Raw genomic sequence first — 19,296 nt, 5'->3', positions numbered from 1 at the left:
AAAGAAATCTGAATTTTCTGCGAGCCGCTATCCATACATTCTTGTTTATACTCCATGCAATTGGATAAGTGCTAACTCCATCTAGATGGATTCAGAGGAGTCCCCAGATATGTTCTCATGCTCAAGAGACCCAAACAAATGCTAAGGACAGCTCTGCAAGTAACTTGTTCACCTACCAGACACAAGGCACAGGGTTCAAAGCACCAAGTACAGTAGCACACACCTATAATTCCAGCATTCAGGAGGTAGAGGCAGGAGGATGAGGAATTAAATATTAGCCTTGGCTACATAGAGACTTTGAGGCCAACACGGGTTATATAAGAGCCTGTATTTAAAACAAAAAAAATCCTTAAAAAAAAGGGAAAGAAAGAAAGAAAGAGAGAGAGAGAGAGAGAGAGAGAGAGAGAGAGAGAGAAAGAAGGGGGGAGAAAGAAAGAAACCTAAAGGAATATTTAGTCAACTCTTTTTAGCACAGGGAACAGAATATTTATTTGAGTTTTAGGAGTTCAAGGGCAACAGGATTGGTCACCGGGTGATGGGTCCACAGCTTTGGTCCCCAGTGTCTTACCTGCAACAGGTTTCCCTAGGGACCCAGTCTGGTAGCTCCCTGCCTCAGGATGGCTGTCTCAAGATGGCTCTGTCAGAACTGTGAGCTCATGGACATGGCCTGAGGATACCAGAGAGACCCAAGCCTGCAGACGCCAGCCTGCAGGGCCTAGGACTCATGCTGCCCCTGAGAGCAATGGCATCCCAGCTCCTTCTTGCTGACCCAGATACTGTCCCTCCTCTCTTCCCATAGAGGCTTCGTGCTAATCTGCAGAGCAAGAGCCTGCCCACTGGTGCCAACACTCAGATCACATGGAAGGAAAGAGCTCTTTATTGTGTGGCCTCCTGGTGACTTCCAGAATATCGTTCTGTCTTCTGGGCTCAGGCATGGCAGTGGTTACAGTGGTCACATTGGGGATTGGCTCAGCTGCCGCCAGGCAGTGATTTCAGTTGGTTCTCCTGAACCCTGGAAGGCAAACCCAGAAGAATGACATAGGATTCTGCAGGCAGCCAAGTCTTGCTCCAGCCATCACCTCAAATGCCCAAATAGCACAGGGATGGCCTCAGATGACTCTCCCTTAAGGCACTGTGGGTCCCCATAGTTCACAGTTGTGGAGACATGACTACTCCCATCTCTGGCACAAAAGCACACCAACCCCGGTTTCTAGGTTCGGAGGCACAATGCCATCAAGTACAAAGCCACTGGGTTGCTGGTCCAAGACAATGTGTCAGGGTATGGCTCTGCAGTAGAGCAACTTCTTAATTTCTTAGCCTGTGTGAAGCCTTGAGTTCCATACTAGAAACACACACACACACACACACACACACACACACACACACACACACACACATTCATAGACTCTACTTTAGCTCCAGGCTATGTCAAAGGCAACTACAAAGTTACATAATACAGGCAGAGAGGAGGTAGCATTTGGGGAGTACAGAGTTCCTTGCTTTTCTTCAGTGCTGACACCCCACTGCATGCTTTCTCACTTGATGGACCGTCTATGCAGTAAGAAATACACAAGTTTTCCAGCTGAGAAACCTGAGGCTCAAAGAGGCTACAGACGGCTGGACTGTGGCTTCCCTAGCACACCGTAAGTCTCGGGTTCCATTCTCAGAACAGAAAAAGGTTATCTGGGTGTCTCACGGAACAGAGGCAGAACTTGAACCCGAGCCTCCTGACTCCAGGAGTTTCCATAGATGCCCGATCTTTTTCCAAGAAGAAAACACCAATCGGGAGAGGGTTTTGGGTGGGGAAATGAGCCGCACCATTACCTGGCAGCCTGAACTTCTGAAGGAGGGGGATGAAGCCCTGAAGTACGCTGTGGATCCGGTACACTGCACAGAAACAAGCGGAAATGTTGGTAAGGAAGGTGGCCCCTCAAGGGCCCCAGGGTCAGGCTCACTTCCCGCTGCCCCAGAACCAAAGCACACCCCACACAAACAGAGCCCTAACATGCAATTTTAGGCTAATGTCAATACCAGTGCTGTGGTTATTACACGGAAAACGAGTCACAGGCAGTAAATAACAGGGGCAGGAAACCCTGCGACCTTGATGCCTGGCTGTACTCGCTTGTTTTCAGTATCCAAGGAGCTATGCGTGTTTGCCGCTTTAAACTGTTTTTGTGGAACTAACTCCTTTTTTCCACAAGGTTTTGCCAATGACCTCTCATTGACTTCATATGCGGTCAGGAAAATACAAACATAAGGAATTTACTTTAAAAAAAAAAAGTAGTTTAGATTGTAACTCTTAGCCAATCTAGAGTGTGAGGGCCAGTCCAGCTGCCACCCCTCCAGGAGCCTGTGAGGCTGTGTAGCTTTTTGACAGGACTACTTACCCAGCCCGAAGTAGATGCCAATAGTCTCCAGAGAGGCAAAGGTGAGCAGGCCAACCCCAAGGGACATGAACCAGTCTGCAACAGCAGCCAGGAGACAACAATCAGCCATTGTAGGGTTGTAGATGGACTCCTGTCCTCCCTCACAGCCCCTCCCCAGGTCCCCAGCAGGCCTCACCTGAATAGTAGTGGTAACACACCAGCAAGGCTCCAATGGCAAAGCAGAGAAGGACGAAATGGAAAAACTCATCTGTAAGAAAGAATGGTGGGTGGCTCTCTCTCTCTCTCTTTCTTGCTCTTTCTCTCCCTCTCTCCCTCCCCCCTCTCTCTCCCTCCCCCCTCTCTCTTTCTCTCAACTCAGGCCATCACCACAACCCTCTCGTTTTTGTTTTTTTTTTGCTATGTTTTTCCAGCCAGGGTCTCTATGCAGCCCAGGGTGACCTTCAAATTAGGATTCTTCTCAACCTTCAGAGGACTAGAGCTACAGGTGTGTGCCACAATACTATGCCTGGCATACCTGGTTTTGTGTGTGTGTGTGTGTGTGTGTGTGTGTGTGTGTGTGTGTTACTATGTAGCCCTGGGTGACTTGAAACTCTCTGTATAGATCAAGCTGGCTTTGATTTCACAGATATCCACCTGCCTCTGCCTTCATACCCAGTTGTTTGTTTGTTTATATGAGACAGGGTTTTTACTATAGAACCCTTGGCTGGTGATCTAACTGCTTCTACCAGCATAGTGTTGGGATCAAAGGTATGCACCACCAAGCCCAACTACTCTATTTTTTATTTTCTGGTGTGTGTGTGTTGGCACATGTGCACCAAGTAAGTGCCCACAGAAGCCTGAAGGGGACATTAGATCCCTTGGAGCTGGAGTTACAGGCATTTGTGGGGGACCAGATATAGGTGCTGTGATCCAAACTCCAGTCCTCTGACGAAGGGGAAGCACACTTAACGGCTAAAGCATTGGTCCAGCCCCTTCTTGTTTTATAAGTGACAGTGCTCCTGCTTCTGACGAGCCAGTGTTAAATAGCATCCAGGAGCCCCCTTCCCAGCCTTATCTCTCCTCTTTATTTTTGGAAAGTGTGCAGCCACTCCGCTTGGGTTTTATTTCTGAATTTATCAGTTTCCTCCTACCCGGCTCTATGTCTTAGAGAAGGAGAATCCCAGTCAGCTCCCCCTCGAGGAGACTGAGCAGCCAGAGCAACCCTGTGGGGTGCTCAGGAATTAATTTGTTGCATGAGCATTAAAACATGCAAAGGTGCCAAGTGGGAAGTTCTGAGGCTAACAGGCTTGAGAGGCTGCATCTCCAGGTGCTTCTTACAAGGGATGTCACCAGGAAACAGCAAGATCTCCCTTCTTTCTCAGTCAAGGGGAAGACAAAAGAGAGTTTAAGGGAAGTCTGGAGTGCACTCCTGCAATCCCAGTACTGGGGTTGCTGAGGAAAAAGGACCCTAAGTTTGAGGGCAGCCTGGTCTACAGAGCTAGTTCCATGAGAGCCAGGGCTACACAGAGAAGTGGTGTCTTGAAAAACTAAATAAATAAATGAGCAAACCCCAAAGTCTCTCTTTCCTACCCTCTCAGTCTTCCCGGAAGTCCTCATGGAGTCCAGGCTTGGAGCAGGGGAAGCCCTAGAAGCTCTCATCACTGCTCCAGGGGAACTTCATAAATCACATGTCCTAACTATGTCCCGCCACAGAGCTTGAGAAGCATTCATCTCCCTCTGCTTTTACATACGTCAAAAGGAGCGTAAGTCCGGCACCAAACCCAGTCGGGCACCAAACCCAGCCCATGCCAAACCCAGGACATGCCCTTCAGTGGCTCTAAGGTCCCCAACCCTGGGCTTCGGTTCCTACATGGAAAGATAGACATCAATGCTTGTCCCCCCACCAAGGTGATTAGAGCTGAGGACTCTGCTGACCGTGGGACACCTGCCAGAGGTGGCCAGGGTTACTATCATCCCGGCTGTCAGTCATCTTGCACCTATAGAACTTGTGACCAGCCAGGTGAGGACAGCTCTTGAACACTTACCGTCTTTCTTTATGTTCAGTCTTCTTAACTGAGAGGCCTCCACTTCTCCTAAAGAATGAAAGACAGAAAGATGTGTTTTGGAGATTGACATTCCCCACTTAGAGACTTGGTCACTGGGTGTTTGTCTGTGGGTCAGAGGGTGCTCACAGCAGGAGCAACAGGTTCCCCGGGACCCTCCCTGATTTCCGCATCCCTCCATTAGGCCTAGCCCTGTTCTTCCTTCCATCTCTCCTATGATGGAGACTTCTTTAGGAATCATGCATGTGTTGACATCCCTGCCAGAACTGGTCTCAGATCATTGGTGGTCCCCTCTGGCCCCTGGAGTTCAGACAGCTTCCTGCTGTCCTTGGAGCTTATATATTTACCCCCCGCTGAGCCGGAACCTCTCCTTCGGAGTCCTGGAAATGAGAAACTCAGTGTTAGTGCCAGGTCAGCCAAGGCTCCTTGCCAGGTGCTTTCACCGTGAGGAGAGACCAGAGGTGCCTAAGAAGAGGCTATAAGACAGTAGCTCTTAACCTTCCTGATGCTGGGACCCTTTAATATTGCTCCTCGTGTTGTGGTGACAACCCCAGCCATAAAATTCATTTCATTGCTACTTCATAACTGTAATTTTGCTATTGCTAAAAACCATCATGTAAATATCTGATATACAGGATATCTGATATGTGACTCCAAAGACGCTGAGACCCACAGGTTGAGAACCACTTCTCTAGGTAATGTTCCAATCATGGGAATTCAAGGGGCCTTTCCTAGCTGGTTGATATCTGCTTCCTCTTGCCTGGACCTCCATTTCCATGTCCCACAACCACTCTCCTGTCTGTTCCTGCAGTCAGGTCCCTAAGTGGGCCTGGAGTTGCCACGTCTCATGGCTGTGTCCCTGAGAGTGCTCCACCAGGACAGCACCCACTGACAGTGCTCTACCAGGACAACACCCACTGAGAGTGCTCCACCAGGTCAATGCCCACTGAGAGTGTTCCACCAGGACAATGCCTAGGACCCCACTGAACTCCAGAATCCTTGACTCCCTCCCTTTCCTGGGTACTCACTCACCTGACTCCCCAGCAAGCACCATTTCCCCAGCAGCGCCTGCACAGAAGGAGAATCAGTGAGCACACACATGATTGGTACCCTCCTGAGAAGGGGTGTTAGAGAGGAAGGTAGGCTGGGCGGGGACTGGAGCAGACTGGACGGTTCCTGCTCCATTTACTGGAAAGTCAATCCCCACCACAAGCCATGGGAAGCCAGTACTTTTTATTTAAAACAAAATAAAACGAGCTGGAGAGATGGCTGAGCAGTACTAGATGCTCTCAAGCTCCTGTAGCTCCGGCTCTGGGGGGAAAAATCTGATGCCCTCTTCTGGCCTCTTCTGGCACTGCACTTATGCATAAACCCACTTGCAGACACATGCATATAAAATTAGGAGGCAGGAGAAACAGCTCCTCTTGTTCCTCTTTCAGAGGACCTGGGTTCGGTCCCCATCCTCATGCCAGCTCATATCTGTTTGTAACTCTAAGACTAGGAAAGCCGACCCCCCTTCTAGCCTCTACCGGTGCACACATGATATACAGGCATACATGTAGGCAAAACACTCATACACATAAGATAAACAAATCTTTAAGACAATTAAAACCAACAATATTAAAAACAAAACAAAATGAAATAACAACAAAGAAACCAGCCTGGAGTTCAATCTCTAGTGCTAAAATAAATTAATAAATAAATTCAGATGCGCAAATGAAACAATATAAAGATCACCCACAATGCCAGCGCCCAGAGGCAGACACGACATGTGTGCTATATGGTCTTCTTGCTCTGAGTGTGACTATGCTCTTGCTCTTGGGTCATTACCCAGAGTTGGGGGAGTGGGTGGACCCTGGGGGTCCTGACTCTCACTGGATAGTGTGCATCTGCCGAGCCCTTTGATGAACTAGGCCAATCTGTGGACTCTCCTTCTTTGTTGAAGTGCTACTGACCGAAGTACTGCCATGTACAGTCCATCTCTGTGTTCTCTACGCTTCTTCACCATCATACAGGTCTCTTGGAAACAGTTCCTAAATGTGGATGGGTGATCTGAGCCATTCTTGAACAGTGTAAGGTTTCAAGATAATGGAATGGATCACAACTCATCTTTCTGCTAGCAAAACTGAGGGCCAGTTGTGTTGGGTGACCAGTGAAGACCATGCTGAGAGTCAGGGTTTCAGTCAGCGGGGAGGGCTGACAGCCCTCGACCCATTGCAGTCATGGTGGAGGGGAGCAAGTTCTACCTGAATGGCTGCAGCCTCACTACCTCATCTGTATCTGCCTGGGAGCCTTCAGATCATGAGACTCTACCCTCTGTGTGCCCACTGGGCTCTCGTCCTTCACGGTTCTCTTCTCCAAGGTCAGGAGACAAGCAGTTACCTTCATAGAGCTGAAGCTCGTCCTTCAGCACCTCCAGTTCCCCATGGTTGGCACCTGGGCAGAGACAAACCTTGGTTAAGTCCCTCCAGTGTCTCAGGACCACCTCCATCTCCCTACATCTGACGTCTCCAAAAGGCAAAACAGTGTGACACACACTTGCCCCCAGTGCCCCCAGAAGTTGCTATGTTCTCTTACTGAGAAGAAACTGCAGATCTGACAGAATGTGGGTCTCAGTCAAGAGTGGTTATGGGAGGGAGCTGCAGAGATGGAGAGAGGCTAAGAGCACTGGCTACTCTCGCAGAGGACCCAGGCTCAGTTTCCAGCACCCACATGGCAGCAAACAACTGCCAGTTTCAGGTGACCTCACACCATCTTCTGCCCTCTGTGGGCACAGGCATGTATATGGCACATACATGTACTGGTAGGCAAAATACCCATACACATAAATAAACCTTTACATTTTCACATAAAAAGAATAGTTTCCATTTATCAAGGTGCATCAGCACTGTGCTGGGTGATTTATATCGTATGTTTCCATTTGGCTCTTATAGAAGGAGCATGCAGAAGGCACCAATGCATGCCGACCTGTGGGGCAGGCAAGGCACCAATGCATGCCGGCCAAGCATGCAGGCAAGGCAGCTGAAGCTCAGAAGTTCAGTTAGAGCTCAGAGAACAGCTTAGTGGGAGAAAGTTTACCCGGCCTGTGGGAGAAAGTCTGATCCCAGCACAGGGTTGTGGGGTGATGGAAAAAAATATTTAAATGATTCTACCAAACTTATATAGTAAGGAGTGACACTGCAGGTCTCTCATAAAACCTGCATTCTTGCTTTTTTATGTGTAGTTGTTGTTTTATTTTATTCATTTATTTATCATCATCATCACTACCACCACCGCTGCCACCACCACCATCATCATCTTTGGTACTAGACCTTGAACACAGAGCATCTGCATTCCAAGCACAGACTTCACACATTGAGCTATATCCCAGATCCCCCACCTAGCTGTATCTCTAAACATAGAACCCAGGCTCAACTCCAGCGTCACAGGCAGCATTGGTTAAGCACTTTGCGTATACCAGGCTCTGCACTAGACATTCATTCGTTAATTCCCATTCTCTCCACGACATTCTCACAAAATTTATTTATCTATTTAGGCAAAAATGATTTCCCAAGACTGGACAGACAGCTCAAACCTTAAGAGCACTAGCTACTCTTGCAGAGGATCCAGATTCGATTCTCAGCCCCCACTCACAAGTTGTTCCTTCAGACACACCAGAAGAGGGCATGAGATCCCATTACAGATGGTTGTGAGCCACCATGTGGTTGCTGGGAATTGAACTCAGGACCTTTGGAAGAGCAGTCAGTGTTCTTAACCACTAACCCATCCATCTCTCTAGCCCTCTGTATGACTGTTTTACAAATATATATGAGGCCAGTTGAGTCCTGTGACTTGGCACCTATCACGTCAGAGCTAGAGAGGCGCTCATCAAAAACAAAGCATGCTGTGATGGCACATGCTTTCCTGGCCTACATAGAGAGTTCTAGGAGAGCCAAGGCCACACAGTGAAACCCTGCCTCAAAACAAACAAAAACCCAACAACCATGACTATCACCAAGACAGAGCCCAGTGTCTGCTTCTGTCTGGTGGCTGTGGCTTTTGTAGGGTGCGAAGTAAGCTGCTTCCCTTTCGTCCTGTAGAACAACTCTGTGAGGCATCTCTTCACAGGGCCCCACTGAGAAGCTCAGCAGTGAGGTAGGAAACAAAGAAAAGATGGGAAGCCTGCTGCCTACCAGGAGAGCTGTCCCTGTGGGGCTTCCTTCTGTGTTTCCTGGGACCTCTGGAGTGCTGGTCCTCATCGCTGCTGTCTGTGAGGAACAAACACAAGCTGTAGGGCTTCAGTCAGAAGGAGCCACAACCACAATGGCTCTGGTGGACATCCTCAGTGTTCCCACTCTATGAAGGAAGGAGCTCTGCCTGGCTGCGGGTTAGGACAGTGACCTCTAACTTTCTGTCCTCTCTGTGTTTTGTGACTGAGCCCTACCTCTGCTGCTGCCTAGAGAGGCTTTCCTGAGGAGGCAATCAAGTTCCCTGACACACCATCTTAGGGAGTCCACCAAGCACAATGCCGTGTCATCTCTGTCCTCATGATGTCATATGACCCTGGGTGTCTGCCATGAATTTTACTTGCCTGGAATGTCTTTCTAACTTGTCTCCTTGATTGTGAAGCTAAGTTGATGTCACATGTCCTGTAGAAACCTTATTCATGGGGCTGGAGAGATGGCTCGGCGGTTAAGAGCACCGACTGCTCTCCCAGACGTCCTGAGTTTAATTCCCAGCAACTACATGGTGGCTCACAACCATCTGAAATGGGATCAGATGCTCTCTTCTGGTGTGTCTGAAGACAGTGACAGTGTACTCATATACAAAAAATAAATAAATTTAAAAAACAAACAAACAAATACTATTCATGTTGCTTAAACCTTCACTGACTTCGTCTTCCCTGCCTTGAGTCAGTCACCATGATGGCGGGGTGATGTCTGTCTGTCCAACTACCTAAGCTCCTGAAGGTTACAGCCTGTATCATCCATTGCCTCAGGCTGCCTAGCCTGGAGCAGAAGCCTGAGGGAAGTAAAGCAGGTTGAGTTGTACACACCTTAGACTAGTCAATAGACTAAGAATTCAGAGCCAGGAGTTTCTGGCTACAGAGCTTTCTCCCAGGACTACCAAGATGGCCCTAGATGAGTTCCCTCGGTATGCTTGGGGACTTCCTGGTCAATTGTGTATTCATTAAAAAATTCCAGGAACTCAAGTTAGCTGTGCTTCCAAGTCAGTGTTCATGTCATTTCATCTGATACAGAGGAAGAGCTGGCTGGTGGTAAAGGTGTCCCTCGGTATCCATGGGGAGAAGGTTCTAAGACTTGCCACACATACCAAAATCCACGGCCATGCCAGTCTCATACACACAACAGTGTGGTGTTATCATAAAAACTGTACACATCCTCTTGTGTAATTTGTCTTAATTTTAAAAATATGTATTATGTGTATGGGAAACACATTCAAATGTATGTTTATCTTAATAAATAAGATTTTAAGCGACTTTATTCCCACCCCTTTTTTTACTTTTGGGACAGGGTCTCACTATGTAGTCCTGTCTGGTCTAGAACTCACTATGTACACCAGAATGGCCTCAGATTTGTGACAGTCTGTCTCCTGAGTGCTGGAATCACAGGCATGTGTCACCATGTCCAACTATTTCTGTTTTTTTCTATATTTTACACATATACGTCTGTGAGAAAGAAAAAAGTATCTTCACTGCAAAATACCAAACAATATACAAAATATAAATAAATAAAACTTACTCCAGCTTCTATCAACCAGGGACAGCGTCCATCAGCAACTGACATTATTTTAGCTTTGCCTAGGATTTATTCATAACATAAATTTGGGCTTTAGATAGTTTGTTTGTTTTATTTTTGCTTGCTTTGGACAGGTTTCCTATGTAACCCAGGCTAGTCTGGAAAAGCCTGTTTATCTTTCCAGCTCTGCCTTACAAGCACAATACAAGTGTATACAATCACTATCCTTGGCTTTATTTAGTAGTTATTCATTCATGTAGCCCAGGCTAGCTAAGGATGACCATGCACCTCTGATCCTCCTGCTTTCACTTCCTGGGTGGTAGGATTATAGATGTGTGTCACCATATCAGGTTTGTGCTGTGGTGTGCTGTGCTGTGTAACCCAGGGCTCTGCTAAACAAGTACCAACAAAGCCCCAGCCTAAGCCTAGGAATCTTTCAGCAAATAAAATTGTAAGCTCAAGCCCACCATGTAAACTAGGCCACAGTGCTGAAGCTCTCATACAGGCAGAGAGGCCGCTCCTATACACTCTCCAGTCCCAGAAAGACCTTCAAGAACTCTCAAGTTTGTTACCGAGCCTCCCTTCTTAATGCAGGCAACATAGCTTCTCGTGAGACTAACAGTACTACATCTTCTGCAGTGGGGTCCTGTGACAATTGGTTGAGTTCTTAAGTACAAAGCAATTGGAAGAGTGTCTGGTTTACATAAGCACTCACTGGGTGACAGCCTCGATGTTGTTATGAACTCAGACCTATATGTTTCCTAGATTCATTCTGTATGTTCCCTAAATTTATTTTTTATTTTTATATCTTATTTTTTGTTTTTTCAAGACAGAGTTTCTGGCTGTCATGGAGCTTTTTCTATAGACCAGGCTGGCATTGAACTCAGAGATCTGCCTGTCTCTGCCTCCTAAATGCTGGGATTAAAGCACTGCCCGGCTACTAAATTAATTTTTATTAGCGCACGTGTGTGTGTGTGTGTGTGTTTGCTAGGGATGGAACCCGGGGGTCTTTATATTCATGACACTGTACCATTAAGTCACATTCCAGTCCTAAGAATATTTGCTATACCTGAGGAGGAGGAAGAGGAGGAAGAGGAGGATGAGGATGAGGAGGAAGACTTGTCTCTTTCATATCGCTCCCGGGCCTTCCCATGTTGCTTGTGGAACTCTTTCTCTCTGTCTGGAGGCATACAGGCAAGGTGATGAGTTTTTCTTGCCCCTTGCCTCATCCCTGGCACCAGTACAGCCTCTTCAGGAAGCACTCATCAAGACAAGAGGGAGGACTACTCTCCTGAAAATCTGAGGCTGATGGAAGGTGTATAAGACCAAGGTTTTCAGAGACCCTTGGGAAGGGGTGGGGGAGTCAATGACAGCCCAAGGCAAACATTCCTCTGCATACAGACTCTAGAAAAGGGGCTTCTAAGCCCTGCATCCTACCCCACCCAAAGCCTTTCAAACTCAAAGCAGGTTCCAATTCAGGGTTCTCTAAGTCGTACAGAAGGCAGCCTATGATCAAGCCCTCAGCTCTCCCTTCCTTCAACAGCAAGCGCATGAGACCCTTCCCATCTTCTAGAAATTCTCCCCACTTCCTGAACAAGCTACCCAGAAACTTCTCGAAACCTGGGGAGCAGCCGAGGACCTGTCTGACTATGAAATGTGGATAACAGACAGTAGCAAGCACGTGCATGGAAAATCGCTTCTCTGCTACAGCTTTACCGTGGCCACCATGCCACATGACCTAGCAAGGTCTTTGATGACGGCCCCTCCCATACTGGACTCTCCTGAAGGAGGCTGTGCCCAGGGTCTGAGGAGGCAAACCTACGGTGTAGATCTTCTGTTTCCCTGTGGACTCCACTGCTGTCTTGAGACTGGGAAGAAGATCCTGAAGCCTCCATCGCTTTCCCTAGAGCAAGAACAATGAGTTGTTAACTTCACTTTAGTTAATGTTCTTCATGTGCAAAGAGCTTAGCAAATGAATAAGGCTAGGAAGGGAAACGTCCAACTTTTGAAGTTATGTAGGGAATTCCTTTTTTAGGCAGAATCTCTTTATGTAGTTCTGGCTGGCCTGGAATTTGGTATGTAGACCAGGCTAGCTTTGAACTCATAAGAGATCTGCCTGCTTCTGCCTCCCGAGTGCAAGGACTAAAGGCATGTGCCACCATTCCTAGAACAACTTTTATTTTTAAGACATATTTGTTTGTTGGTTTGTTTAGTATATTGCCTTCAAATGCATAGCGTGTGTGGAGGCCAGAGGACAGCTTGTGGAATCAGTTCTCTTCCTCCATCTTCCTCTCAAGGATTAAACTCAGACCATGGAGATTGACAGCAGGTGCCCTTACCCACTAAGCCACCTCACCAGCTCCAGGAAAACAATTTAGAAAAAAGAAGGAGACCAGAGATACACAATGATATGTTGTCTCAAATAAATGAAACAAAACAAACAAACAAATACACAGGAGAATTTGAATATCATCATCTTTTGATACTATTGAAGTCTTTTAGAGGCTGGATAGGTGGCTGACTAGCCTCTTAAGCCTGACAGCCTGAACTCAGATCCCTAGAGTCTGTGTAAAGGGAATTTGAATCTCTGTAATCCTGGTGTACCCCTATGGTAGGAAGGTGGGAGGAGTCAGGAGACTTGCTGAATTGCAGACGGCTAGCACAGCACACTCAGCAGTGAACAGCAGAGACACCCTGTCTCAAACAAGACAGAAGGCAAGGATCAATAGGTAAGGATGTCTTCTGATCTCCCACTCCACAAAGATGCCCGAGAACAAACACATTTGCTTTTCTGAGTTGAGCATAGTGGCAAATGCCCACAGTTCCCACTTTCTGAGAGGCTAAGGGCAGAAGCATTGTTTGAGGTTAGGAGTTTGACATCAGCCTATGAAACAGAGTATAAGACTCTCAAAAGCAACAACAACAAAATCTTTTTAAAGGTGTGATGCTTATGTTAGCATCAGGATTTTATTTTATTTTGGTTTTTAAAGGCAAGATCTCACTGCATAGCCCTGGCAAGTCTTGCTGTGTAGAACAGGTTGGCCTGTAAGTCACAGAGATCTGTTTGTGTCTGCCTCCTGAGTGCTAGGATTTAAAGTGTATGCCACTTACCTACCAGGTTCTATTGTTGTTGTTGTTTGTTCCTTCGATTTTAACACTGTTACTTATGCGAGCGTACGTGGGTATGTGGGAGTAGAGGTCAGAGGTCAGAGAACAGCTTTCAAGAACTGATTCACGCTTCCACCATGCCGATCCTGAGACTCAAACTCAGGTGCTAAGGCTTGGTATCAAGTATTTACCCCAGACCCATCTGAGCAGCCTCTGCTTGTGTGCTGTGTAGTCCAGGTTAGTCTCTAACTAATGGCGAGCCTGCTGCTTTAGCCTTCCAAGTCTCCTTACATCTCTACCTTTTACTTTAAAAAAATAAAATTTATTTATGTAAAGATAGAAAACCAACAGGAGTTGGAGAGACGAGTCATCGTTATGAGCACTTGTTACGGCTGGGCATGGTGGTACCCAGTTGTTGGGAGGCAGAGGCCAGGGGATGTTTGCCTTAAGGCTGGCCCAGTCTACATAGGGAGTTCTAGGCCAGCTACAGAGTGAACCAGTCTCAAACAAACAAAACACAAAACCAAATGAGCAAAGAACACTGGCTACTCTTGCAGACAACCTGGGATCCATTCACAGATCCCATGTGGTGACTTACAGTGCTTCAATCTCCAGTTCCACAAGATCCTACTATATCCTGGCGGGGGGGGGGGGCACTGTGGGCACAGTGTGGTTGTTTGAAAGAAAATGGCCCTCATCAGCTCACAGGGAGTGGCACTATCAGGAGGTGTGGCCTTGCTGGAGTAGGTGTAGCTTTGTTGGAGCAAGTGTGTCACAGTTCCCTTCCTGCGGCTGCTGATCCTGATGTAGAACTCTCAGCTCCTCCAGCACCTGTCTGCCTGCATGCTGCCATGCTTCCCACCATGATGATAATGGACTAAACCTCTGAACTATAAGTCAGCCCCAATTAAATGTTTTTCTTTATAAGAGTTTCTTTGGTCATGGTGTCTCTTCATAGTAGTGGAAATCCTAAGACACACATGGTGCACAGACATACATGCAGACAGAACACCTAAACACATACAACAAATAATTTTTTTAAATGCCACTTTGTATGCATATTGTGTCAATTGTTTTACAAAAGGCATGTGTCCATGAGTCCTTGTGCACTGGTGTCACACCCACCAAGATCAGCCTTCACTTGTGAATTGTCATTTCCAGACACTAAAAGATCTTTTGAAAGGTGGTCTGACCCTTACAGTAATCCTTCAGGGTCAGCTTTGCTATCTATCTATACAAGGGAGTGTTGGCTCACGGAGATGATGGTCTTGCTGGGACTCCAGAGCTCAAATTTCATCTATCACACCTGAAAACAGTGACCAGGGACACAAACTAGCTCATGAGCCACCATGGAGGCAGGTCAGAATGTTTATGGGTGAAACTGGTAAAGACCAGACCAAGAGTTCAGAGATGAGTCCCTTTAGGACAGTATGCTCTGCTTTCCTGAGCTTCTGAGAAGTCACTAGGGGTCACCAGAGGTGTGCCTGCAGGTGGGGGACTCAGAAAATCCCAGTGTCCAGAAAAGAAGATTTTGGGGTATGAGGGATACGACTGGGCTCAATAGCCTGATTTTAGATGGTCTGGAAACTACCACTTGGAGACTACATTTCCCAGAATCCCTTGAAGTTGGGTATAACCATGTGTTTCATTGCTAGTGGACAGGAACAGATGTAGTGGCCTGATAAGAAATATTTAGTGATTGTGGATAAAGAAGGACTGCAAACATGTGGTTGTGTTGCATGTGTGGTGTGTGTAGGTATGCGTTTCTGTGTGGTATGTGTGCTGTGTGTGTGTATGTGTGTGTGTGGTGTGAGTGTGTGATGGGTATGTGGCATATGTATATGTGGTGTGTGTGAGTGTGCAGTGTCTATGTGGTATATGTGGTGTGTGTGTGTGTGTGTGTGTGTGTGGTGTATGTGCATGTGGTATGTGTGTTGTGTGTGTGCACATAAGTGTTACTGACATGCAAGCACATAACTTGCACACACCTATACTTCATATTTCAGTAGGGCTCCTCCAAGGGCCTTACATCTCCACAAGATAATGAACCAGAATGAGGCAGGAACTCAGGCTGCTTCGTGTATCGGTTCCCGTTCCCTACATGAACAGGGTGAGGCACAGAGCACAAGATGACGAGGATGATAAGGACTATGGAGTCAATGAAACAACTCTCAGCCAACACTACCCAATAAGGGCTCATTGTGTTATACCCATTTTACAGATAAGAATGTCAAAGCACTGAGAAGCTGAGGAGCTTGCCAGGCACACATAGTTTGAAGGGGGCTGAACAAGGGCTGCTGTTCTGTCCAGGTTGGGAGACTGGAGCACATCTGGCACATCCTCCAAGCCTGCCATTAGCACCAGGAAAGAAGCCATAAACAGTCACTGGAAGCATTATGAGATTCCATTGACCTGGCTTAGATGTAGCCACTCTGGACACTAAAGTTAATGTCCTCATGGCCTTCCAGGGCCATGTTTTCTGAGGGCATGCTTTCATTATTTTTTTTTCCAGTGATGGGGTTTTGCAAGTCTTACCCAGACTAATCTTACATGTTGGAGATTGGTTCTAATGCTTTGTCTTAATTCAGCTCCCCAAATCACACGGGAATCTGCATATCCAGAAGCTGAGGGTCCCTGTCCCCAGTTGGTTTTTGATTAATCAATTAATAACCAATGGCTAATGACTAGGCAGGGTGAAAGAGGCAGGAAAGAAATCCAGGAGAGAGGAAGAGGGATTCAGCCGTGAGAGGGGTGTAGGACTGGCCAGGCTGTGAAGGAGCAGAAGGGTGAGAAGGCTGAAGTGTAGGGACAAATTGAGAGCTACCCCATGGGAGGGCTGCCAAGAAGGAAGTAGGGTAGCAAAGATAAACCGTGGATTTAGAAGTGTGTGTGTGTGTGTGTCTATGTGTGTCTGTGTGTGTCTCTGTGTGTCTCTGTGTGTGTCTCTGTGTGTGTCTGTGTGTCTGTGTGTATATGTCTGTGTCTGTGTGTCTGTGTGTGTGTGTCTCTGTGTCTGTGTGTCTGTGTGTGTGTGTCTCTGTGTCTGTGTGTCTCTATGTGTGTGTATGTGTGTATGTGTGTGTATGTCTTTCATTTGCAAATCCAGAGAGCTCTGGCAGGTGGCTAGAAGCACGATCACCTGCTGGGAGGGAGCTCAAAGCAGACAGTTATTCACCACTACACTTACACTGCTGAGCTCCAGTCACCCTCCCCTCTGAGTAGCTGAGGTTGCAGGTGCCCAGATCAAACCCAGCCTTCATGGGCAGTTTGGCACTGACCCATCAGGAAGGGCAGATGGAAACATCTTGAAGGTAGGGCCTGAGATGGCCTTTCCTCTTTTAATATCTTTGTCTCATTCTTCCCCTATATACTTTTCAACTACAAGAAAGCACACATAGTTTTAAATTTTTCACAGCCAAGATTTTATCTGCAGGGCACTGCCCAACACTCAGGTACTTGAGTTCACCAAGAGGCACACACGACCACACAGACTTGTTGGAGAAGCCTCTCAAGCTTCCAATTCAGAGGTCATGACCCGATGAAGGGTGGCTCAGTGGTAGAGTGGGCAAGACCTTGGGTTCCTCACCAGCACCACAGACACCAAACCACGTAACACATGATTTCCTCTGAACTAAAACGGACAGTGGGAGCTGAGAAAAAGAGAAGCAAAGAGAGAAAGGAGGAAAAGAGAGCACATCCTGTTCTGTACCTGCAGGGCTGAGCTGAGGTGTGTTGTGTTTTGGTTTGTTGTGTTGGAGCTCAAACCCAGGACACGCTAAGTCAGGTCTCTACTACTGAGAGACACCCCAGGCCCTACTTGCACCCTCTTTTCTGTTTGTTTGCTTTAGTATAATTTTGAGACAGGGTCTTTCTATATAGCCCTGGTTGGTCTGGAACTCACTATGTAGACCAGGCTAGCCAAGAACTAGTCTGTCCCTGCTTAAGTCCTGGGACCAAAGACGTGCACCACCATACCACCTCTGTTTTGCTACTGTTGTTTGTTCAGTTAAGATCTTACTATATAGCTGAGGCTAGCCTAAAATTTACAATTCCCCTACGTCTCACTCCCGAGTGCTAGGATTGGAAGCATGCATTATGCCTAGTTTCTTAATCTTATTTGATTCCATAAAAGTCTTATTTTGATCAGGAGGAAACTGAGGCTCAGGTAGATGGAATAGCCTGTTCAAGGTTTCCAATTCATACCTGGGCCCACTCCCTGCCCTACAGAGAAACCCACTTCCAAACACCACCTGTCCTGTTTAGAGGCTCCCAGTTCCTGAGGTGACCCCTTCTCTGAGGCTGACTCTAAAGGACATGGCATGTCTTACTTTTGGGCACCATCTTTCCAAAATGCAAAGCACATCTTCATTTTCTTTTGCTCTCTAAGGCAGTGTCTTGCTGAGTTTCCCAGGCTGGTCTCACCCCTGAGCTAAAGGTATTCTTCCTGACAGGAATGCAGACACAGGCTACAGCCTGGAGCGTTTGGAGCATCTTACCTGTCAGGAGGAGACAGATGGGACCATCACAGAAGTAGGACAGCATCTGGTCCCTTGGAACTAGTTCCAGGATGGATTGTGAGCCACCATGTTTCACCTGCTTGCCTTGTGAGAGTGAGCACCTGCAAGATCCTTGGATTTCCATTCCAATGCTGCTGACCATTGTTGGGGAGTTGGACTACAGACTGTAAGTCATCAACAAATTCCCCTACTATATAGAGGCTACCCATAAGTTCTGTGCCTCTAGAGAACGCTGACTAATACAGAAGTTGCTGGGAACCAAACCCAGGTCTTCTGCAAGAGCAACAGTACTGTTAGCATCTGAGCCATCTCTCCAGCATCCAGCCCTTTCTCTTCCAATGGTCTCATCTTTGTCACCAGGGTATCTGGGCTGGATTTCCCCTCCAGATCCAGCTGTAACAGGTCTGCTAAGCCCCACAGGACACATTAATGACCCCAACAAGCCCCCTCAGCCTCACAACTTGCTCCTTCCACACCACTGTCATGCCACTCAGGAGGCAGGTGTCACAGGATTCTGTTTCACAGAGTGGGAAGCTGAGGCCAGGAAATAAAGAAACCTGTATTGAGGCCACTGCTGTGGTCTGAATGTGCTAGCTGAGGTTCCTTGGGAAACTTCATCTCAAAGCAACAGTGTTGGGAAAAGGTCTAACAGGATGAGATCAAACCCCAAGGATCTGCCCTGGCCATTATAGTGACTTGCAAAAACAAGTTTGCAGACATGGTGGTGCAAGCCTGTAGTCCCAGCACTCAGGAGGCAGAAGCAGATAGATATATGTGAGTTTGGGGCCAGCCTGTTCTACACAGTGAGTTTCAGGACAGCCAGGGCTACATTGTGAGATCTGTCTCAAAAAAAAAAAAAAAAGAAGAAGAAGAAGAAGAGGAGGAGAAAGGAAGGAAAGAAGGAAAGAAGGGAGGGAGGGAATGAAGGGAGGGAGGGAAGAAGGAAGGAAGGAAGGAAGGAAGGAAGGAAGGAAGGAAGGAAGGGAAAAGGAAAAGAAAAAAAGGGGGGACTGTGGCTCAGTTGGTAGAGTTTCCACTTAGCATGCAAAAGACCCTGGGTTCACCTCCAGGATCATATAAAATAGTTATGATGGCAAAAGCCTGTAATCCAAGCCCTGGGGAGATAGAAGCAGGAGATTCCAGGATTTAAGATCATCTTTGACTCCATAGAGAGCTGAAGCCAGCCTTGGCTACGTGAGACTCTAATCTCAAGTGAAGAGCAATAGCAACAAAACAAAAACAAAGCAAACCTGGCTCTGGCTTGCCTCCCCCCACCCCGACCCCCTGCCACCCACTCTGCCACCAGTTAGGAGGCACAAGGTCTTTGTGTTCACAGATAAGTGCACAGGTACCCTGTAGTGTGCCATCCTTGTAGGTTTGCCCACAAAGCTTCATTATGTAGGTGTGACTTGGTAACCTTCAGTCACTCCCCCAATCCCTGGATGAATGCCCTAGTCTTTAATCTTTCCTTGTTTTCTTCTGGAGCTCTCCACAGCTTCCAGTG

At 47.3% G+C, this 19,296-nt stretch overlaps 1 protein-coding gene across 1 annotated transcript; it reads right to left on the bottom strand.

Moving 5' to 3' along the window:
• Positions 1-859: 859 nt before the first annotated feature.
• Positions 860-17,852, bottom strand: Tmem40 (transmembrane protein 40). The gene is made up of 12 exons (XM_028753572.1): positions 17,772-17,852; positions 11,990-12,070; positions 11,237-11,347; positions 8,602-8,676; positions 6,812-6,865; positions 5,462-5,497; positions 4,777-4,809; positions 4,412-4,459; positions 2,563-2,634; positions 2,388-2,462; positions 1,825-1,887; positions 860-1,012 (listed from the first exon to the last, which is right to left on the bottom strand). The coding sequence occupies exons 1-12, from the start codon at positions 17,815-17,817 to the stop codon at positions 993-995; spliced, it is 714 nt and encodes a 237-aa protein (XP_028609405.1). The 5' UTR covers positions 17,818-17,852; the 3' UTR covers positions 860-992.
• Between the last annotated feature and the right edge of the window lie 1,444 nt (positions 17,853-19,296).

The sequence above is a fragment of the Grammomys surdaster genome, unplaced genomic scaffold (assembly GCF_004785775.1).
Source record: "Grammomys surdaster isolate TR1022 unplaced genomic scaffold, NIH_TR_1.0 125950, whole genome shotgun sequence".
Classification (NCBI taxonomy): domain Eukaryota; kingdom Metazoa; phylum Chordata; class Mammalia; order Rodentia; family Muridae; genus Grammomys; species Grammomys surdaster.
This window is presented reverse-complemented; position numbering and strand designations above follow the sequence as displayed.

Excerpts from the sequence above, each read along its gene's own strand:
- Tmem40 (XM_028753572.1), bottom strand. The coding sequence starts at position 17,817 with ATGCTGTCCTACTTCTGTGATGGTCCCATCTGTCTCCTCCTGACAG. Across the intron at positions 11,348-11,989 it reads GGAAACAGAAGATCTACACC|ACAGAGAGAAAGAGTTCCAC; the intron begins GTAGGTTTGCCT and ends GTATGCCTCCAG. Across the intron at positions 5,498-6,811 it reads CGAGCTTCAGCTCTATGAAG|GCGCTGCTGGGGAAATGGTG; the intron begins GTAACTGCTTGT and ends CCTTCTGTGCAG.